Source organism: Melopsittacus undulatus, chromosome 3 (assembly GCF_012275295.1).
Source record: "Melopsittacus undulatus isolate bMelUnd1 chromosome 3, bMelUnd1.mat.Z, whole genome shotgun sequence".
NCBI classification, from domain to species: Eukaryota; Metazoa; Chordata; class Aves; order Psittaciformes; family Psittaculidae; genus Melopsittacus; species Melopsittacus undulatus.
The window spans coordinates 50,544,063-50,568,654 of NC_047529.1; the positions used below are offsets into that span (position 1 = coordinate 50,544,063).

The following is a 24,592-nucleotide window of genomic DNA, read 5'->3' on the forward strand; positions in this document are numbered from 1 at the left end:
TTGTATTTCATTATGTGAGCACTACTGGCTATTACGGCTGTACATTTATTACTAATTATCTATTGTGTGCGCACCCAAAAGCTCCAATTAGTAACCAGGCCCTATTGTATTAGATTCTGCATAAATACACAAGATGACATGGCCCTGTATCAGAAGCTCAATCTGAGTTTAAAACAAGACGAATAAAAGAGCAAGAGTAGAACACAAGTAAAAGCAAGAACAGAACTGCTCAATCACCTTTGATAGCTATGCATGAAAATGGAGAACTGCGTTTGAATGACAAACATCATCTTTACAAACTGCCAATCCAACTACTACAAACCAGTCAGTTTCTATTGCAACAGAAGTTCTGACAATCAAGCTAAAGAAAAAAGTGTCACAGTGTCCACACAGATTAATCTCAAAAGCGGATAAATATCTAGTCAGAAATGTTAAAGTCTAAAGTTTCATTAGAAGCTACTTTTCATTCACTTCTGGTCCTGAGGCAAGGTCTGTTATCAATTCTAATTGGACATTAGTATTAATGCGATAATTCAGCAAACAGGATGAAAATTGCATTAGCAAAGAGTTACAGCTCTTGGCATTAGACAGGCAGATTTCCGAATCACCTACCAGAGTATTAATAACTTTAATCTTTAAACTTTAAAAAATGTCAACCACTAAATATCATCTAGAAAAGTTTTCTCTTCAGAAAACAATTATTTTTAGCATACTCAAATAAAGGCTCATTTGCCTCCACATATATCCTGTTCATGCAGTCCACACCAGTTGGTCCCAAAATACATGCTAGAAAAATGATTTTATTCAACTTCCATTTTCAGTTTAGATTGGTTTAGTGGTGGTAGTGGAGTTTTGGGGTTGTGGGGTTTTTTTGGTTGGTTGGTTGGTTTTTTTGGTGTGTTTTTTTGTTGGTGGTTGATTTTGATGGTTTTTTTGTTGTTGTTGTTGTTTTTGGGTTTTGGGGTTGTTTTTTGTTTGTTTGTTTTACACAATTCTGAAGCTGACTCAAGCTACATTGAAAATTTTCAGTCAAAAACTTCAGATTTTCCTTTATGCAGACATTTGGCATTTTTCACCATTAAATCTAAAAGTACATTTCAGGAAAATATTAAGGCAATATACAGCAAGTTACATGGCTTTCCATTCAGAGACAGGAACAAAAATAGAACTGTGTCTCCCAAACTTCAAATCCATTACTGTACCCAACAGAGTATGTGGCCTCCATCCCCTTTCCCAGCTTATTAGGAGTCACAAAACCAGCTCTAACACCAACACAGTATCTCATATTTAGCACAGTGCTTGTCAAAACACATTTACTGTGAAGCTGATCTCCTAAAAGTTCGCAGAACTTTTGCCACTAAATTCAATTTTATGACGTGCTTTACCTATGTCCAGCTTCTTTCCCTCAGCCAAAGCCCCAGCAACTATCCTAGTAGTAAGGTTATATGTTAATTTTGTACATTACAGGAGATTCAAAAACCTGAAGTGTAATTACAAAAATACAGTACAGCTTCCTTAAATTTTGAGACCTTGTTTTCTGAGTTTGAGTTCAACAAAAAGTTAGGTTTTTTACAAAAACCTACAAGTAGCAAACGGATTATAAATATTTTTTAAAGTAAGCATAAAAATAGGAGTTTTCTTTGCCCCACAGCATTGCTTTAGATGGGCTACATCAATGAAGGTAATTTATTTCAACAACTGCTGTCATTGCTTTCTTCTTCTTTTTCCCATTTATATGCTTGTAGTTTGTGTTACCACATTAAGGAATGCAAAATATAAGAAATTCCATCATCAATTCTCTGCACAAAATACACGGCAGCTCTCCATTCCCAGGGGAGTCCATTACACAGCCTAGAATTCAGTCTTGTGAAAGCACTGCCCTCCCACACAAATAAGCATTATCCAACTCAGAATAGCAATTAGCACTACTAAAATGTTCACTGACGCATAGGCAACAACAAAATCTTGTTGCAGATAGCTTTTTCAACTTCCTAATTTCATTTTATGATTGGCAACACTTCAAAATCATTAGCGTGTCACCACTCCACAGATAAATCACCTAGGACAAGACAAGCAACCTGAGCACTTTACTTTGGGCCTTACCACTCCCTCCCGGCAAGACAGCATCAACTTCTGGGCAGATGCATCAAACACTGCAGAAAAGGCCAGGAGACTGAAAATTAATGACTGCCCTCTATCCACTAACAGTAAGAGATCATCTATCTGTGTCACTAAGCCACTGCAGTTCCAGGTCCTGGCCTGAATCCACACTGTGCTGGATCTAGAGTAAGTTTAAATTAGACGAGTTTGAAGTTGGTCTCTGGCAGATGGAGCAATATACCCTGAAGTCCCGATAAAGGAGAAGACACAGCTTGCTTTCTTCTCTTATATTAATTGCTGCTGGCAATGATCACTGCTTCAAACTATGCATCCTGAAGGATGATAAAGCCTGGATACAGGAACACTAACACAGGAAGTTATGTGAAGACTCATAGTATTATTTTCAGTGTGTAAATGAAAGGAAAACAGTATCTTTTTAATCAGCACACTGACAGCTCCATCGCAAATACCATTTTTAACTTGCACACGTGTTTTAATTTGCATAAGTACGTACCATATCAGCCAGCAAGAAAAAAAACACTGCTACACATAAACAGCTGTAGAATTATGTATTTGGCTTGATCCAAATTCTAACTAATCTTTTAAAAACCACACACAGAGGCCATTGGAAGTTAGTCTTTTCTGAATATATCAACACTTACCAACACATAGTTCTCTCACGTATTAATACATATAAACTTCAAGGTTAAATTCTCATCAAAAGTCTCCCCAGTTTTTTAAAACAAAAAAAAAAAAACAAAAACCTTAGATTCTGACTGACAGTCATTCCCAATTAACAGCCTCCAGCTCCAATATCTCTAATTCATGATCTTGCATTTTCTGCAACTAAGTATCTTTCCAGTTTTATTATTCTGCTCCTCAGTGAATTCAGTGAGGACTTGTCTCCCTCATCTGTTTGTCAGAACATACTTTGTTTCTGTTTCAAAGTTCTTAATGACAATATAAAATTAATATTCAGGATCTCCACCTGTGGCTTTCTATGTGTCTTCTTTCAAAAACATGTGCCAACATTTTCTTTCAATCCATTCTTTACCTATCTTACAATTCCAGCAATCTTTATTAGCCTCAGTTTCTATAATAAATCAAAATTCTGTCCAAGTCCAGAAGCATGAGATCTAACACTGTTCCTCTGTCAAAAAAAAAAACAACAAAACTATTTCCCCATTACATGGTATATAAACTCCTACCAAATGGTTGAACTCTGAGGAAATGGCATTCCTCATCTATACTGAAGACGCTGTTCCTCAGTCCTTCTAATTCCATTAACTACTTCCCCTAATTTATCCAAATCTGTCATTTTAGAAAGAGAGAACCTACATTACTAGTCTATTTTCACCCTCATTACAATCATAACGGTACAAGTTTAAAGCAAAGCCTTTTCATCAATGATCCAGTCTTGTGTTCTACAACCAAGAGTTTCTTTCCTTCACTATTAAAATACTGTGTTACTAGGCTGCTGTTTGGTAAATAAACGTATCTCCTGTATCTCTTATTACATTTGGAAGCACCTGGATTTGTCACAGGTCAAAATTCTCCATGAATTCTCCACCTTCACAAGGGGGTAGAAAAGTTTCATAATTATAAGATGCCTACTTTAAGGTAAAATCAATAGTCCCCTGGGCTTCAAGAACTGTGTCAGCTAAATTCTCATTACATCAATGGAGGGCTAGAAACTCAACATGCATCAAAGTGTGCTCACAATGACAGTTTTTGTCAGGCTGGGTATCTATCTGCAGCAGATAAAGCAGTAACCCAGAAGTTTACCTGAAGATTCCTGTAGTGATATTTAGAAACAAAATCTAAAATCTGTAACACTTTTTTATCCTTCAGCTATTATGAAAATAAAATGCTATCCCTCTAACTTTATTTTGCTTCTTTCCTAAACAATGAATGCTTTCCAATGCCCATGCTACAGTAAGGAAAGTTGTGCTAGCATATCTGCTACACCAGTGTCTAATTTCATGAGAAGCTAGAAGGTTCCCAATATCCAGCCTGATGTTCTGAATCACTTCTTCCAAGTGACTGCTGCCCTGATTTGATGCTAGTACGGAAAAAAAAAAGAAGAATAATAATTTTCTTATTTATCGCCTCATATATCACAATGAAAGGGCTATGCTTGATTTCTATATTCACAGAATCATTTAGATTGGAAAGGACCTTTCAAGATCACCCAAAACTGTCAAGTTCACCACTAAACCATGTCCCTCAGTGCCACCTCCACATGTATTTTAAATACCTCCAGGTATCAATGAATTTATATTCATCAATTCATCCTTCTTATTTGAAACCGCAGAACTTTATTTGCTCAAAATCCATTGAGGTGGTATTCCCCACAACATATACACTTTATGCAAGTGTCCACTGTAAGACAACAAAAAGCCCATAGATTATACAGGCATTCAGCTCCATAACCTTTACTACCTTTCAGTCTCTTCCACTGTTGTCTAACTCTACATCAAATTACTTTTCTTATTCTTGCCTGCTACCACTCTCCTTTAAGCTCTGAATGCAAGTTTCCCTTGTTTGTGTTCTCCTTAACAACCCAAGTTCCAGAGAAAGGTTTTGTCACTGTTATGACTCTGAGAATCATCAAAAGTGATGCAGTGAATCTGCAGATGACAACACTTAACTACAGAAAGCTTCAGAATGCTCCAAACTATGATAACAAACAATACAAGTTTCAATATCCAAAAGGTACCAAGGCAGGCTATCTAAAGACACAGGCAGGAAGAGAGAGAGAGGACCACACTTCCCCACCTTACAAGATTCTAAACTAACTCTGTCAGTTGAGAAAGCTGATATAGCCGCAAGGAGCAGCTACTTTTCAGAGGTCAGAAATGCATCTGCAATTCAAAAAAAATAAACAAATTAAACAAACAAAAGCAGCAAACAAATCATTAGGTCAAATAACTAACAGGATGGTGCATAATAAAGAAATAATTTTGCATCATTTACAACATACCAGTATCTCCTCACCTGGGATACAGTGTGCATCAGTAGTTTTTCAATAAATAATATAAGTAATAGGATGGAGCACAAGTAAATGCACAAGAACTGTGGAAACTGGTATCCAGGTATCATTTCTCCTAATAAAGTATTATAGTTTAGACTGATTTCAAACTTTAGTTTTTCCTGGTTTATAACTCAAGGATAAAGATGCCTTTAATTAATTTAACAGATGGCAAATTTAAAACCAATGTAAAACTACATTTTCTATCTAAAGTATTATTAGACTGTGAAATTCTGCAACAGAGCTGATAAAACCAAGAATTTAGCAAGGTTAAAGACTATCCAGTTACAGTGTTTCTCTTGACTGCCTTCCAGGGTTTTAATTAAGTTAGAATGCTTAAGGGATTTTGTTTCTAAAAGGATATTAAACCTTATGGGTTAAATTTGAAGTCATCTTACTGTCATTACTTGACCTACAACAAAGGGTAAATATCTCTACAACTACTATATACCAAAGAATTCTTACAGTGCACTGACATGCCTGTTGCAAAGCAAAACTTCACTAGCTACGAAAGATGTGACCCAGTAACAGAATCTCTATACTAATAGATTTATTTTAAATACTAGATTCTCTTTGATTCACCCAAATTTTAATGATGCTAAGTTGTCAAGTTTCTACATTAGTGGGAGGAACACTACTGGAAAACAAACTGTACAGTATAATGCTCTGATTACTTTTTCTAAAAGTTAAAACATTAACAGAACAAGTTATATCTAAAGCTTGAATGAACTATTGAATTATCTTATAATTTATTATTATCTCTTGAACTTCAAGATTGCTTGAACTTGTACCCCAGCTTGAACTTGTATCCCAGCTTGAACTTGTATCCCAAGCTTTGAAAAGAGGAGGTTCCCTCAACTTGGAACTGATTTATGCCAGAACATATGCTGGGTCAATTCTGTCAACATCACAGGCACAAGCCACAGAAGAGCACAAGTGCCATTTGTGCTCACAGATTAGAAGACCAGTGCCAAGGGAAATGGCTGCCCTAGATACTTGTATAGTTAAACTTTACAAACTGAAAGTCATTCTTCCCTGAATAAGCTGAAATCATTGCACTTAACGGATGTGCCTGTAATCCCCCTAAGAAAACCAGTAGCACAGGACGCACTGTTCCACTATTCAAAGCAGTCTGGGAGAAAGGAAAATAAATAAATACGCCAGTCATCACTGATACTTATCATCTGAACATCAGGTACACACATAGCCACAGCATTTATCCCGACCTAATTAGTACGTTTTAGGACTACAGTTGAATACTCTAAGATTAGCATTCATAGCACAAGCTACATAATAAGCATTTTAATGCATTAACTATTTATAAATAAACAAAAGCTTGCTTAGAAGACAATCTGTCCAAATATTCAAATAGCTATATATGAATAATCAGCTAAACAGTCCTTTTCAAAAAGCTCAGAATTGTGACCATAAAACTTTGTGAGCTGTTAAACAGCTTCAGAACTCTGAAGCATCAAGCCTGCTACTTCACACAATATACCTCCATATGGTATCACATCAGCAATGGTCCTTAGCTGCTTAAGAAAGGGACAAAACCCCAAAAGTCTCCTTCTACCACTTCTTCTCAGTCTTGACACTGTTGCAGGCACATATAAATGGGAAAGAACAACCCAGAGTAAAAATGGCTTCTTTGGCCGTTCAAATCAATTTGGATTCAGACTGGGGATGACATGTTCTGTCACATGTTTATCCAATGATTTAAAAAATAGACTTCAGGAGACAGAGAAGCAGCAAAGCAGCAAAAATTTCTGCCTAGTCCAAAAGCAGTGAAATTAACAGACCTGGTCTATAATATATATCTCTACATAATACAGCCTTATGGAAACTTCTTAGGAGTAATAATATTTATACCCAACACTTTCAGATATTCATCTAACACCTTACGATACTCTGTGCTGCCTCGTTTGACATACAGCCAAAAGAGACCACTCCTGGTTCATAATCAATATAGTTAAAACAGGACCAACAAGTTATCTGGTAACACCCATGACTTTGGCTACCAAAATCTGCCAACTCCTTTTCTGCTGTCAAAGCCAGCTTTCTAGCCAAAGCCTAGGCATACTCTCATTCCCTGTGCACTATCTGGAAAAGGAAGAAAGGACAACATGCCCTTAGAGAGCTTGTCAACAGGTGGAGATGAGGACACCTTGTGCTAGAGCTTCTTCACCCTGAGCTACAGAATGTCTTTACTTTGAGATATGGGACATGCTAAAAATGCTGAAAGTGCCCATGATCTCACCTGAACTTATCGAAGTTTTATTTTTGCACCCCCAAATAAAAACTCAAGTAAGATTACAATATTCACGGGTTCTAGTGCTGTGGGGAACAGGATGATATCAGTCTTATAATCCTAAAGTTATTGCCAAACACAACTATAAAGGATATTTATTATGATAGAATGAGCAGACTTGCATCTCAACTACCAAAACCCCAACTTTCTAGACTCAAAACACATCATTCCTGCTTCCCCATCCCATCTTCTCCTCCTATCTAAACACACAAAACAATGAGTTAGACATCTGCTTTTTCAGAAAATCAAGAGGAATGTTTAGAATGCTTAAAACCTATGAATCATTCTTTTCAGCAACCATTAAGAAAGGGAACTTATACATTATAATCCAGAATCATATATGTGGCCTCTTTATACTTCTGCAGAAGCCTGATATTATGTTATCGTTACACATTTCAAAGCTAAATTGCAGGTCCCTAGTAAGTGCTTAGCACTGTAGTCTAGAAAAGCTACTTGCAGCTTTTAATATTGACCGGAGGGGGAGGAAGGACGAAAGCTTTATTAGAACTGTTTCAATAACTTTCACAACTTCAATTTCCAGCCACAATATATTTTATCTCCAGTTAAGGATATTATTCTTTTGAATAATAGTCAGTGAAATAAATCCCACATGGATTTCAGACCCATCCAGAACCAAGGTTCTTTCAGCTGCAGAACTACAGAACTAGTTTAAAAATGGCTGAGCTTCTTTTGTCTTAAAAAGCTACTTAATTATTTAAAAGGACCATGAGAGACTATGCCATGTAATCAAAAATCGCATTTCCCTTCCAAAAATCTTAAAAACATAGCATAAAAGAAAACACTGCACTTAGGAACAGAGTACTAGCAGCAATCATTTCACCCTTTTAACGAAGGTTTTGGTTCTACACCTTCTCTTTAATTACCATACCATTTTGAGTTTCATAAGAATAATAGAAAACCCCTTACTTTTCAATGAAAATGATAACAAATGCCTGAAGAGTAGCTGTCCTACACACACAAAAGATGTGTAATTAACACCCAACAGTTGAGGCTTTGCCCATTGCTGCTAGTTACATAAGCACATGACTTGAATAAAGCTCATTTAACTTGGAATCAAACCACTTGAGTTAAGCCCAGTCGTTCACAAAACCTGTCACTCCTATTAAAAACTCAATTTGGTCCCAAAAAGTCTGTTCAGTACATGTCCTGAATACTTCTCAGTATTTCTGTCCTTCAAAATTTTAGACCACAGAAACATGCCCCAGCCACAGAAAAGGTATACAAAGCATTATGAACCAATGGTATAAAACTGATAAATGTTTAAGTCTATTCCTTAACATGAGTAGGGAGATGGGGAAGAGAAAGGAAAGGAAGGTGCGGTTTCAAAGCACCCAGGTGATTCTTCACTCCATCTTATCATTAGGAGGGAAAAGGTCCCTAGTCACCCCAAGACCATGAACATATATAACCCTAAACACAACTAAATGACAAGACACTCAAACACAGTATATTCACTTACTCCCTAGCCATCTAGGTGTTCAGAAAGTGGGTATTCATACCTTGAGAAAAGCTCTTTACTCACAGATGCTTTCCACTGACTAACAGCTCTAAACTTTCCTGTTGGTACCATTTCTGAAGCCATCTGTCAAATCCCAATATTCTGCATTTTTTACCCCCTCCTCTTAATTAGGAAAGAATCCACTAAAAATTGTGTAAATCTCTATATCAGGCATTTCCACTACTAGGCATAAAATTCCACATCCATGAGAATTTGGTCACATCATTTGTAGCAATCTGAAAACTAATCTACAGCTTCTTTCTCATTCCCAACAGTTCAACTCCACATGAATATCTTTGTTCCCAGGAGACAATTTTTCTGTTCTCTACATCTGCTTTTGTGACAAGCCCATCTCTTGTTCTTAACAATGAATTCTCCAGTGTATAGATTTTTTTAGCTGGATGAGTACTATCTCCAGTCTTCTCTGTCTTCATTCATACTCATTATCCCAACTTTTTCTCCAACCTCCTTCTGTCTCTCAGGGATAACAGTTTTTCCATTAACACATTTAACTACATCTTCTTTAATCCTTTGCAGACCGGCTACCATTTTTCTTTCTTGCCACCTAATTTTGAGCTAGTTTCTTTTACATCTTAATTTCTAAAAGAAAAAAGCTGTTTCTGTTTACTCTTTTTTTTAGAGATGTTCTTCAGTAATGATCATCTTTTCACAAGTTACTCTTGTCACAAATTACTCTTGGATAACTTTTTATATTAGGAATCTGCAATTTCTCAGTTATGCATATAAGCTTCATCTCATCATGTAAATTATCAAAAAACAGGGAAAGAAAGAAGTATTTAGCTATGCAAATTCAAGAAGAAGCTTTTACCTTGTCTGAATTACATTTTAACAACATTCATAAAATTTTATCTTAAAACACACCCAGTAGACTTTCTTTAAGTTATGGTCACAAATGTGTTTCTGAAGAGGTTGCAACTGCCAATAATTTTAAAGTTCTTAGCAAAAATGGAAATTTTCTTCTATTTCTATAAAAAACTAAATTTAAGAAAAGTGGGAAGCTATCCTACGCTTGATAATATACTAACTTACATGCTTTGGATAAATCAAAATTATAAATAACACAGTCCAAAAATCTGGCCACCCCTTTTACCATACAGTTTAGTGTACCTTCCTTATTTTTATTTATTATTACGGTGCTGACAAAATGAGAATTATTTAGGCAATAAGCTTTTTTTCTAAAATGTAATTTGGTAATTGTGAAAAAAAAAAACCTCAGAGATTTTCCTACGCTGTTACAAACACCTTTTAGAAAATTAACAGCAATTGGCAAAGAGCTGTTTTACATTCGGTATCTATTTGCATGTAGGTACCTGCAAGCCATTAAATCTGCATGAATATTTTCAAATATAATGGCCTTTGGTAAGAACTACCTGTTCTGCATTTTCTTAAATAGCTGCGTTACCATAATTGAACAGCCATAGGATTATGATCATATTTATCATTTTTTACTAGAACTGCATGTGTACAGATGTGAAAATAAAAAGGTACTCACACAAATGAAAAAATATTAACTTGCACCCCTTAATAGCTTGCATCTAGTTCAGGTCACATTTTACCATTATAAAACCTACTCCTGTTTGATTGCATTAATCTGAATTATTCCACAGACATTTTAAAGCTTTTTATTATTCTTCATGGTAACAATCTTTTTTTATTTTTTTCCCTTTCAGAATTGGCATCTTATTACTTTACCAACCCTACTCCTATCTGAACATCCATCTCCACTCATTAGAACAAGCATCTGCTACAAACAGTATTAATGAAATACATATCAAGGGATACAGCAAGCCACTGACCACCTGGGTTAATCATTTTACAGTACAAAGTTGACAATGCAGAGTCATACAGTATGCCTTAAACATACTGTTACAATTATCTTCTTCAGAGAGCAACTCCTATTTCAGAAGCACAGTACTACAAAACTGGATAAATTCGTAAAGCCATATATACCTTGTAGCTACTGTCAACATACAAGATATAGTTCATCTCATTAAAGCCAAGAGGAATGATTTTAGTAGTGGGAAATTTGCCCTTTGGATTTCTGTGCCTTATGAATAGCATTAAAATTATTTTTATAACACCAGAGGTTTGACAACTGTTCCAATAAATACAGAGAATTCATACCAAATGAGTCAGAATAGCTGCAGACTTAACTGATTTATATTTTCATAGTAATAATTTAAAGCAATATGATTTTAGAGGTGTTTTTCCTCAAGAGTTGCATATAACATTTACATACACGCAAATAGCTGGCACAGAGGAAATATTTTTCCAAAGACAGACAAAACTAAGTGAGCTTCAAAGCTCTTTAAAGTTCATGTGTCTAAACCAGAGATGCAAATCTTTACACAGAGGCATTTATAAACAGGAAGGGAGAAGTATTTGTTCACACTCATTGCTCTGTGGCGCGAGCATGCCCCAGAAGGAAAGCAGGAGTGAGAAAAAGCTGGTGTGCCTAGCTGATGCTTATAAGGGCTCTGGAAACCAGGCACTGAATAAGCAAGACCACAGTGTAGGCACTAACTCTGCCAATCAGGACAGACAAACCAAAGGTAAGTCAAAAGATTCTGTACTCAAGGATCCAAGAGAATTGAATTTAGGAGGATGAATTTTGACCCAAACCAGACTCAGGCCCACAGAGCTACAAAAGTGTATAAGATACTACCCCAGTAAGTTTCCCCAAAATATTTTACAGGGTCACTGTCCAATAATTGAAGTAATCAATTTCACATTTAGTCAATGCAAGATGCTAAACAATGCTCTTTCATTTAGGGATTTTTCTTTTCCCCCCAAAATTATGGGTATAAAAATGTAATTATGCTAAAAAGGAAGAAAACGTGCACAGTTCAAACACTGAAAAACGATTAAAAAAAACCCCCACCACCACCACAGCTCTTGAAGCAGAAGGGTGAAAGTTCAGCTTCAGCTGAAATCTAGGAACAGCAAATGCCTTTGGAGAAAAACAAAAGTCATCACTAAAATTACCAACACTATGTGTCAATTAAAACAGCCTACAAATAGATGTTTCTGCCATGAAACCTCTAGAAAAAGACTGCTGCAGGAGATATTCGACAATGGTGAAATTTAAGAAGTTTGACTAAGTTGAGCAGATATTGCTATTAACTGAAATGAGAACATTTTATTTGAGAAAATACAATACAAAGCTATTAAGCACCTACTTTTCTGTAAGACCAATCAGGTCAATGAAACAGCAGTGCTTTTTTAAGCAAAGAACAAAACAAAACAAAGTATGTAAGTCAAATTATATTGTAATAGACAAACCCTAGACTGCTGCATCTAAACCACCCTTAACAGAATAGCCTCAGAGATATCTGATGACAGGGGTTTCATCTCCAGATAAAGTAAGCCAGAATAAGCCAGGATCCATAAATGGATCTCCACTAAATGATGTCTTAATATTAAATTCAGGGAGGTCACGCCTGTCAACTCAAGTATCCAGAATTATTAATGAAAATCTGTTTAATTGCATATGGAGTCCAGATCATTGAAGAACAACAAAATAATTAGAAGAACATCCAAGGCAAAAACTGTGACAGTCATTTTTCATTGTTGATTAGGGTAGCTATCATGCACAGTGTCTAAATGTCCAAATAATAGCTCAGGTTTTCATCTTTAATCTCTCTTTCACAACATTCCTTCAGCTGAATTTCATTAACACTGGATCTTAGACTGTAGCACCATTTTGTTCCCTGGATATTCTTATCAGCCTGTGTAGCTCCATAATTAACTACAAGTTGTTATCTTTAGATAAAATTTAAAAGAACTGTTTAGTTTCCTCAGTTTCATTCTTCATCCATTCTGGTTTGCCACCATTCTAGAACTCCAAAAACATGGATAGAATGTCCAAAATACTGAAAATTCCTACAAGACATTACATATGCACTCTTAATCTCTTTCACAAAAGACAGCCTTCCAGGTGCACTACAATTTTCTATATAATTATTCTAGTATTCAGAATGTATGTATCTTGTACATTTGAGTAAGAAAATATTTCATAAGACTTCAATTTGCCATATTTTTAATAGCGACATAGTGACAAAGAAAGACTCTTCAGGTCAGTTTAAGTTGGCTGAGTTTACTTGTTTAGGCCCAGCAGCATTTGAGTGCACTGTACTGCTCTGTGAATAAGACTGTATTTCCCAACACCATCATCTTCCTGTAAGCTCTCATCCTGAGAATGCCTGCATCACATCACCCAAGTGCTCATGCATACAACCAGTCAGTGTTAATAAACCAAGTATTCTCACTCATTTCTTAATGCTTGCATGCCATACTGAGTGCAAGCTTGCTTTGTATTTTCACACCATGCACTGCCCAAGCTAATAAACCCTTGAAGAACAAACTCCACAGATGAGAGACACCTGAAGGGGCTTGGGGTTTTTTCACAGGACACAGCTTGTCCTATATTCTGAATTGTGCTGAATCCTGACTGACTCCATGTGGAATCATTTGGTAATTCTCGTAGGACCCCAATTCCCCACATTTTCCAGGATTTTCAGTATCTGGGATACTCCACTCTACTTACTGAAGACAACAAACTTAACAAAATAAAGAATGCAGAAAGAACTTTAGAAAACAGCCACAGCCCACACTGCTTGTTTATTTAGTATCAAAACTTTACTTTGTTGTCTCAGCACACAGGAGAATGATATCCCAGTGTACTGCAAAACAAACAAACAAAAAAAAACCACAATCAAAAAAAACACCAAAACCAAAAAAAACTCCTTTTTCCCATATCTATACACAAAAACAGTATATTAACTTCACCAGCTTGAAAACAAAAAGTTCTTGCCTCCCATTTTTGAAAGCATACATTTCATCCACATACCAGATGCCTTCTAACTTGTACCCATGTAAAAACCTAACTCTTTTGCTAGTCTAAGCCACTACACACAAGTGAGCATAAGAGTCTTACTGTAAGTAAATTCATGTAATTGCACTTTTTCTGATCAAGTCAAAGCAGGTTAAAACCCTATTTATCTGCTCTAAGTGAATAAAAACTAAAGTCATTCTGCTTAGCACAGATTATAAATGTTTGAATATCACTGTATGTAAAGAACATCTTTTAGAAATAAAAATCAAGCTATTGAAATTAATTTGTCACACAATTTACATTCTTCCTGTTAATGAAACACTATTGACTATAATGTAAGAAATCGCATTATTAATTACCTGAAGGTAGCACCCACAAGAAAAAGAAAAGGTTGTGATCTGTATGGTATGAGTAATACAGGTTAAAAAGATTTGTATTAATATCAGGGAATCTTGATTTTAGTTTTGAAACCAGAAATACTGAAGAAAAGCAGAAGCTTGGAGTATCAGACTGCACTGACAATGATCAAGAAAGATTTGTGTGTATGAAGAGCCACAGTACCTCTTTACAACAGTACAAGGAAACAGGGAATCTAACATCTGGTGTTTTATTTAAATGTGAATAGCAAATACTTTCTATACCTCATCCAAGCTGCTGAGTGTAAAGGCAAGAGAACCTATATGACATGGCTTTTTCATATGAGACAAAGCAATGAAAGTACACCCAATTAAGACCCATGTTTAGACAACCGAGTTTCATTCAGTTGAGACCAATCTATAACCAGTTGCAAGCAGAGAAAAGCGTTTTGCCATTCTATGTTTGATCTGTGAAGTCTCTCCTACTTTGAAATGCTAACACGAGATTATTGGAGAAATCAAATACAAGCATGCATTTCAAATAAGTAATAATACCACTCAAGAGCAACCTTGTGTAGTGGAAGGTGACCCTGGCCATGGCAGGGGGGTTGGACCTAGATGATCTTTAAAGTCCCTTCCAACCCAAAGCATCCCATGATTCTACACACTGATTCAATCAGATTGTAGTCTGCTATAAAAAATGTCTTGCTTACAATCAATGTACAAGAACCGGTGAGGGAACATGAAACTACTGACTCTTTGTGTAACCAGAACTACAAATTTGAACAAAGGTTCACAGTATGAATGCATTTCTAATACTAGCCAGCTTCTGAAGAATCAACCAGAAATTTTAATTTAGCTTTTATAAGCTAATTATTTAGCTTAACAAACTTTTACTGTTATCTAAGATTGTTCTAAGGCAAGTCTTGTGGCAAGTCTTGGCTGACAGGCAGGCAAGGTAGAAGAATAAAAATACATACATTTAGGTCAGTCTGCAGAACAGCTGCTAAAAAGAAACTTGGCCACAAACTTCATCAAATGTTGGGTACCAAGGGAGAAAAAAAAAATCTCTGGAGTCAGTTTTGCTGTTGGAATATGCTTTGTCCTTTGTACCAGCAAACTCACTTTCCCAAGAAAATACAAACCATCTACCCAATTTACTGGGAGTTGCTTTTTCATTTAAAATGGACTTACCGAGTGCCATCTGCTTTCCAGCTAACTTTGTATGGCTTCTGCTCCAAAAATTTAATATTTTGTTTGTCCATGGAAACAGGCTGTGCTCCAGGGAATCCTGACCTAAATCAAAAAGAATCATGTTTGTTAGTGTTCTGCAATAGGAGAAAATGCATTGCTTTGTGTGACATTAGACTGAAGTCACACCTTGTACTAGACTTGCTGCAAGGTTAACTCGACTTAGAACATCTTCGCCAATAAGGTATTTTGCAAGAGGAATAAAATGTTTGTCTGTAAGAACAAGTGTTATCTGTTTATGACAGTACACTAAATTATGTGGTACTTCAAAGTTTTAACTTTGGAGGAACGGATACCTGAATTCAAAAATTACATGCACTAGAAGAACTGTAAACATCAGCAAGCTAGGAAGCATTGTGACCATCAACCTGGATCATCAGCTTTGGAAAGGGAGAGTTCAGAAACCAAGATATTAAAACCAGCATTCTCATTAACACTGGTCACAAATCCAAGTTGGCTATAAAAACAAGCTGGCTATAAATACCTTAATATTGAAGTGTAATAGTAGTTGTATAAATGAGTCTGCTGCTTGAGCACGCACTAAAATTTACACAAACACCTGGAATTTGCACAGCAAGAATGCATCTGAAAAAGTTGTGTTATTTCAAAGGAAAAGCAGTTCTAGAATCTAATTTCTTAATATCAACAGCTGATAATCCCATTTCATAGTACAATGAAAGATCCTTTTCTGTTTTACTGTTGAGTGGTTTTGAGGTTTGCTTTTTTTTTTAAACAATCCATCAAAAAGTAGTTACCTATTCTTGTTTTTATAATAGTCCATTTTCTTCTGAGAAACTAGAAATTACTGGAAAAAACAGAAACACTTATTTCTAGATAGCATAAATAAACAAGTTCTAAATGTTCTCATACCCTTCCCATCCACAGAACTGCTGACATTTTTGCTGTATTCCTCCTAACTTTGGTTGTGTTGTCACCTGGGTCACACATTTAACTGTTACTCCTTCCAAGAAAATTGCACCCTAAATAGAAAAAAAAAATTAAGAAACAGTGTTTAAGCTTTCACAAGAGCAGATCAGAACATGTCAATACAAGATTAAGTCTCTTTTCACAACCTGACCCTCATGAGCAATAACAGCTTCAATCAATATTCCTTAAACACTTAGTCCCAAATACTAAGACACATCAGCTGAGCTTTGCCAATAAACTCACTGGTGAGCCATATTATGAAAATGGTATGGGATAGGCACTGTTTAGCAAGTGCTCTCTAGAAAGTTTCCACATCAAGCTACAGCATCAGTTCAACTCATTTTTTTTCGTTTGTAACTAAAGTGGTTTTATTTGTAAAGCAGGCACAGTATTATGAAGTATTTAATAGTAAACTGATTGCATATGGAATTTGCAGGGATCAAATTAATCACCCTTAGTAGACAAAATATTATACAATAAGGTAGTGCCAGACATTTATTTGTGGATGAGAATTTGAACCTAGCAATATTCTAAGCCTAGAACAAAATATCGTACATTAAAGGTGACAAAACTCTTTCTGGCAGTGACGCCAATTTTTAAAGTGTCAAAAGCTATAGCCTCAAAATAAGTAAACTGGAAACTAAGGGCAAAATTGACCTATGAAATGTTAAATAAACTTTTTTCATACACACATAGTATTTCTAGACCAGCAGTTCCATACTCTCCTTGATTCATGGAAAGTAAGAGCTGCTCACTAAGAGCAGAGATCTAACCTTAAGCAAGACAGACATAAGCAGTCTGGTAATTAGTGAACTAAAGTCATTGGGAAACATCTTTAGGCATGAGAAGCTTACACTGTAGGGAAAATGGAAAGAATGAGGGTACACACAGCAGCAAACTTAAAGGACTCTCAGTTGATCTGAGACAAACTTCTTAACAAATGAGAAAACATAAGCAGCTAGTTTGTAACAAAATATTTGTGTAAAAATATACTTCCATAATTTTATTCTCAATATAAACCAGATTACTGAAGTGGAGGTGGTCTCCCAAATGCCACACAAAAAGCATATGCACAGATCAACAATACTGAAAATAAAGCTCTAAATAACTTGCATATTCCAGAAAAAAAAAAAGATGCTGAGTGGAATAAAACAAATTCTACACAACAGAACACATTAAAGCCATCAGATTTACAACGCTACAGAATTAAAGATTTCTATACAGATCCCAAATCAACCATATTTCAAAATTCAATTTCTCAATGCAGGCTAAGAAGATCAAAGCATGACATTTCACCTGTTGAGCAATGAATCCTGAACATGAAGATATAAATATTTCTATCTGTTCTCTAAAAAGCTTCAAACTTGCATTACCAAATCTAGCTGCCTACTACTGACTTCTCTTTGCATACACCATGGCACTCGTCTGTGCTCTACTCTTGAACAAGTCTAGGAACTAAGTTAGCAAAAATAACATTATAAATCAGCAATTTTCTGCCAAATTTGTATCCTAAACTAGCTCACCAAAGGATAAATCAGCACTAGTGCCAGCACAAGGGAAGCAGAAGGAATACAGAGTAATGGGAAAGCAGTTTTCAGTACAGCCTGCATTTAATTAAGACTGGCTGAGTTATATCAGTATCACCAAATTGTATTCTGAGAATAGTACATCCTAAAGAAATACACTAGTTCATAACCTTAATTACCTTAAGTTCCACAGACTTTCGGCCCATCACTTATCCCATATTACTGTTGTGGGCACCAGCAGGTGCAACAGCACACAGGTGACTGGGCGAGGGAGGGAAACAGCTATAATATGGCTGGCCAGCACATTGTCTGAATTCCAAGTGGTTAAGAGCACCGCATAATCAAGGAAGATAGTCGAGCCTTGCTTCTCAGAATAATGGCAGAGTGTGATGGCAGTACAACTGCTAAGATTAAAGCAAAAGGCAGGCAACAGGAAAGATCTTCCAGAAAAGTCACTAACATGAAATTGGTGCCTGCCATTTCAATGTGTCTCTTGCAAATTATCGGCCTGAAGTATACTCACTTAGCTAAGGCAGAGCACTATGAAAACAAGGTGAATCACGTGGGTGCCCATGCTTAGCTAACAGAGCACTCTATCCAAGGAAATGTCCTGAAACCTAAAGTGCCAGAACTGAGCCAGATCCATGCACTTTCTACACCGCAGTTGAGCTAACAGCCCCGGTGTGGTGGAAACAGGACAGTGGAGAACACAGTGCAAAGATGCAAGAGCACTCAGCTCAGCAGGAGCACCTCAGATCCTCAGCACTGCTATTAAACCAAAAGTGCCAAGCCCTAATGAATCCAAGGTAACCTACATGTACTTAGTATCTACACGCTGCACAACCTCAACACCATCTGCACTGATCAAGTTCTCCTTGATCTGTATCTCTCCACCCATCACTTCAGCTGAAGACGTGGCAGTGTGTTGGGAAGATCATAAATACCATCTGAAGGAGTGGCTGAGTGGGAATAACCCCATACACACACCTCCCCGAAACCTAGTGCCTATGACCAGGCCCTGACAATAGCCACCTTCAGCTACTCAGACTCTATCTAGTGCCACTATTATCAGAGACTGTTTTCCAGACGACAAGAAACGTTCCAAAGCGTGTTAGGAAGAGAAAGAGCCCACATCTTCTAAAAGAGAAGAAGGGAGAGCCAGGGAGTTACAATGATCAGCTTAGATTTAATACCTAGAAATATAAGACAAAAATCACAAGAAACTGCCTCTAGGCATTTACAAGTAAAAATGATACACAAAATCATACTGACTGTCACTCAATAACAACAGTGTTCAACAAATCATTTGGTTCTGGTGAAGAAAAAGGCTTCACAGAATTGGCAGAAGCAGGAAATATCACATATTTTGATGCCTGCTTGGTTTTGTTTGCTCATCTTGTTCTCAGAACTCAGAAAACATGAGGCAGATGTAACTTCTATAAAAAAGAGCAACTTGTCTGAAAAACCAGATTCAGAGTTAGTTTCACTAACAAAATGGAAGAAGGTATTGAGGCAGATCTGTGAAGTCTGTTTTAGGTATAAAAGAATTAATTTATTTTCCCTACATTTCCCATTAGCATATTCTTATTTTCATTAAATCTGTGAGTTTAGTAACAGGCATACAGACTGTTACAGTAGCTTAAGAATTCAGTGTTATCCTTAATTTTAAGAACAGGCTGGAAAAAACACTGTGCAATTCAGTATAAACAAAGTTCTACACTTAGTAAAGAATAAGCAATTATACAAACACACACTGGTAGATAATTAGAGAAAGATATGGAAGCAGCAAGAGACCAAAAGCTCAATTAGTATTATTCTGTTTTGTAAAAGGCAATTATATTAAGATACATAAACAGAAGTATTAGCCTTAAGACATGTGAAATTAATTTCTCCCTATAAAGCCCTAGGATGGCCTCAACTAGAGTCTTGTGCTCATTTATAGGCACCACTGTCTCAGAAAAATGTGAGTCAACATGACAGAATACAAAAAATAATAAGAATGGTCAGAAGTATAAAAAATATGCACTACAGAAAGAAGTCACATCCCGGTTTCAGCTGGGACAGAGCTTATTTTCTTCCTTTTAGATGGTACACTGCATTGGCATCTAATGTGGGAAAAGAGAAGGCTAAAAAGAAATTACACCCATATTTATGTATTCAAGTACATAAAATGCTGCTGCAAAACCAGAAAACAATTTTCTCTCATATCCATCAAGATGCCTGTGGGCAGAAGTATATATACAGGGGTTAACCTCTGACAAAGATCCATCTCATACATGAAAAGCTTGAAGATTCTGGCTCAGAGTTATAACTTTTTGTCCTGTTTGCAAAATCAAAGGGTTTTTTTCTAAAGATTTTTTTCCCTGAGGTGAGATTCTAAGTGTCAGTTAACAATGATACTTCAATGCTACAATTATTATGGCATGCACTGACAAAGTCAAAACATGTTTGGATTTCCTGCGTAGAATCTGAGGCTACAGCAAACAGGTTAACTGTCACCTACATTTGGGCGATGACAAAGGAAACTGTAATGACATTATGTTCTAGCAGTTCCCACAGTTTCTGTAGCATAGAAAAGAAAGGCTGTCAAGACTTCTTGACATCAAAATATGGCCATTTTAATGAAACATGCTGAAGTAAAGTTCCTCACATCCAAGATGGAATTTCCGAGATGGACCACATGATAACTTCACTTTGCAGGATAGCTGGGTAGTTCTTTCTTGCTTCCTCCTCTAACTCTAAACTTTTCTTCTGTCACACAAAGATTTGGGTCAAAATGAAAATATTTCAGAACACCACTATCACCAGAGCCACTTCCCGTTTGACACTGTCTACCCATAGGTGATTAGAGAAAGAATCATATTAGAAGACCAAAATTATTTGCTGCAGGAAATCAATATAATAATGAAAATTTAGCCCTTCAGAAAGCAAAATAAGAAAATCTGAGCAAGAGGTATTTACCTGATAATCATTGCCCCTGTAGATCGCCTATTTACAAGGAACCACAAATAGACTGTATCCATCTCTACTGAGTTAAGAAGCATTCGAATCTGCCAGCCAAGAACCATGGTAAAGAATTCTCCCTGTTCCTCCTCTTCGTGTTCCTCCAGAGCTGCAAAACTGAATTATACGAATATGCATATTAACTAGATGATTCTTTCTTTCATAAATTCACTCTTAATTAAGTTTTCATTATTAATATGCTTATTCGTATAATTTAGCTTCCAGCTTTCCTAAAACCCTATAGTGGCAGATAAGGAAAAGCCTAGGAAGCCAGTATCACAACTCCTGTTAAACAGATCAGTTTAGTTTTATACTGTCTGAAAAGAGGCTGTCATTGGACCTCACCATCACACCTCATTTGCTAATACATTAAAAGGCAAGTAAAAAAAACCAAAAAAGTTTTGAGGTTTCCAAGTAATTTGTTTAGATACAAAAGTTTTACTGTAAGGTTAATGGAGGTAGTGGCTATACCCCTGAATATATTTTTATTATGACTTTTCACAGGGTGGGCAATTTTTTATTCCAGCTGATGGACTACTTGAAAGTTTTCAAAGTTCATTTTGCTTCTGTGGACTACATTTTGTATTCCTTTCAGTCTATTTTCTTCCATCTGTAAACAATGTTGAGCAGCTGCAGTAGCAACAAACAGCATTTTTGCAGCATATTTCGTATGAGGATTTTTAAGTGTTTGCAAACAAACACACCTCAGCACTCAGTAAGTCAGTATTATGTAAAAGAACTGAATGTATTTTTGCACTCAGCAACATTTTCCCCTACTTTACCTGCAAATGAAAAAAAATAGAGTCAGGAATTTGGAGAGAACTGAGCCATTAGTCTTCAGATGACACAAGTATATTCTTTGTACTTGAGTATTAGTTCTGTATAACGGTAACTACAGCAACTCACTTCATAGTTCACAATAATGCAAATGTCAAAATAATCATAGTAAGTGATCAGCCATATTTCTTATCATTATACAGTTAAAACAGCTTTGAAAAATATATAATTTCAAAACTGCCTTGAGGGTTTTAAGTTCATCTTGCTTTTTGCTAATCCCATTCTCCATCCTCCAATATTTCCAGAAGTAAGAGTATTTACCAAAATGAGCACTGAATTTTAAAGATTCTGAATTTCATCCACATGGCTACAAAAAATAAGTAAAAGCTATTTACACACTCCACTCCCCCATAACATTTCACTTCTAAAGACAAGAGTAAGTAATTAAAAAGTGCTTTACTATCCCAACTCAAACTTTAAAAGAAATTGTTATATTACAGAAATTTTAAGTCATTTTTACAACTGAAATAGCTGAGGTGTTGAATGTTAAACTCTAAGTTTCATGTAGGAAACATAAGCAAGCTTACAACAAATTTAAGAGATTTTCCTGGTTAGAGACAATACTACAGGTCCTCATTTTGCAAGAGCACCGATGCTTGTATAGCATGTGTTATGTAGTAAATGATGACTATGAGTTTATAAAATTAAGTTTAGCTTTTTGAATATTAAGTTCTTAATCAAAAATACCAGTTTTAGACGTTCTTTTCTCCTTTTGCCAAAGGAAGTGCTTGACGATCCAGGTTCTGATTCTTGGCCGCCTGTTTTACCATTATCATCATCCTCCTCTTCATCATCATCAAAGCACCATTCTGGTAGCTCGGGTGGTGATGGTGCATCATCTTCATCTCCATAACGACGAAACAATTCTTTCAAATAGTCTGCTTTATAAATACCTGGTGGTCTAGCCTGAGCAAAAGTAGCCACAGCAGCCTCAATACTGTCAAATAAAAATTGAAAATTACTCTTGATGCTTAATTTACATGTTTTAGTGATGTTATGCCTTACCAAACATTAAGATTTATTGGACTGAGAATTACAACAAACTCCAAATTGGTAATTGCAAGAACATTCATTACTTTTGAAATATCATGCTTAGATTAGCCTGTCAACAGTTGCACAAGATTCTGCATGCACTGCTTATGTTCTCAGAACTGCAGCTTGTGCTGCTTTGCCTCCTTATTGTAGCTGATTGTATTGTGCTGGTCACATAATTAAAACTTTTATTACTGCTACAGAAAGGAATGGATGACACATAGATCATAGAATCATAGAATCGTAGAATAGTTAGGGTTGGAAAGGACCTTAAGATCATCTAGTTCCATCCCCATTGCCATGGGCAGGGACAACTCACACTAAACCATATCACCCAAGGCTTCTAGATAAGTAGTTAAGGACTGAATGAAGACAAAAAAGACTAAAGAAAAAAGATTAACAAACTTAATGAAGAAAAATTCAAGATTTGAAATTCAATTACGGCTACATATTTTTCCTCTAAGAATTATCTTTCCTTTCATTAGAAGTTTTGCCATCACACTGCAAAAATCCATCCTAATCTTTTGAAATTACTTCTTTTTCCAGAAGTTTCTCATAATAAATAAGTAAATAAATAAATCTGTCACTCAGAAACCTTTTACTATGCAGCTAATAATTTTAAGTGCTTTAAGATACTGCACACTGGATCACAAAAAAACACTGAAACTGTCATGCACTTTCACTAGCCAACAGGAAAGTGAGCACAGCACAAGAGCCAATCCTAACGAAATGTTTAGCATTGAACATACAATTTATGATGGCTGGGTGGAGCAGTAACACTCCATGGATCAACACTTAGAAATCTTGCCAGATAAAAGAGAGAAGAAATCACAAAGGATACGTGCCCCTGTTTGCCTTCTTAAAACTGCAACACAAGGTTTTTCAGACAGACTTTTTCAAAATATTCTTTTCAGGCAAGAAACCAGCGTGTTACTGGAACAAAGAAAACATTCAGCTAAAATGGAAAAAAGAATTTAAGTACAAAAGGCTTTTTTTTTTCCTGATTTGTACAGTATGGGAAGGACCGTGAGAACTTTGAGGCAAATTTCCCAGAAAAGACAATAACACTTCCTAAGAACCAGTAGGTTTTGTTCTCCCTTCTGATCTTTAAAGAGAGGGAAAAACAAACATTTTCCAGAGTGGAAAATGCTTTATTAGATAGCCATCGGATCTCAGAAGCGATCATTTAAGAATCTGAGTTATAGTAGGTGCTTTTTTCCCCATTCTGTTTTCTAAAGACTCCTAATTTCTCCCTCACAAGACATTTTTTATTTTGTATTTTTCTTAAATTGTTTCACATCTGTAATCAATGCCATTGATCACATGACATGATTACATGGAATGACAAAGTCAACCAAAAGGAATGGGGCCTGAAAGTCACTCAAATTGGTCTCTGATGATATTAGAACTCTGTACTATATTGGAATGGATGGCAATCAAAGCCAAAAGAGGCAGCACAGATTTCAAGCACAGAAACCTAGCTGGAAGAAAACATTTTTCAACTTCTAGAAACACAGCAGTCTTTGGGAAAATGAGCTGTGAAAAGCAGTATCAAGTAACGTTTCTATCCACTAGCTGAAGAGCTTCCAGTCTGGATGACCTTTCTTTAAATTAACTATAAAATATGTCTCAGTATTCACAATACATCATCAGCACTCCTACATCATGTGCTGAAGGAATGAATATGGATGGATTTTTCCATCAGGAAAATCTTATTTCCTCATCAGTAAACAGTGCCTTATTTTAAAGAATGATACAGCAAATTGGATTTATCTTGATACAATGCTTAGCATTAACTACCTTGCCAAATTTCATTCTTTTGCTGTGGACATTTTTCCCAACCAAGT

At 36.1% G+C, this 24,592-nt stretch overlaps 1 protein-coding gene across 2 annotated transcripts in view; it reads right to left on the reverse strand.

The window, feature by feature from the left end:
• RNGTT (RNA guanylyltransferase and 5'-phosphatase) overlaps positions 1 to 24,592 on the reverse strand; it is a 186,034-nt gene that overhangs the window by 140,721 nt on the left and 20,721 nt on the right. For both annotated transcript variants that reach the window (XM_005153114.4, XM_034060850.1), the window contains 3 exons: positions 22,401 to 22,650; positions 16,291 to 16,400; positions 15,364 to 15,465 (listed from right to left, as the gene is read on the reverse strand). In XM_005153114.4, the coding sequence (XP_005153171.2) occupies positions 15,364 to 15,465; positions 16,291 to 16,400; positions 22,401 to 22,650 (462 nt within the window). The remainder of the gene's footprint in view (positions 1 to 15,363; positions 15,466 to 16,290; positions 16,401 to 22,400; positions 22,651 to 24,592) is intronic.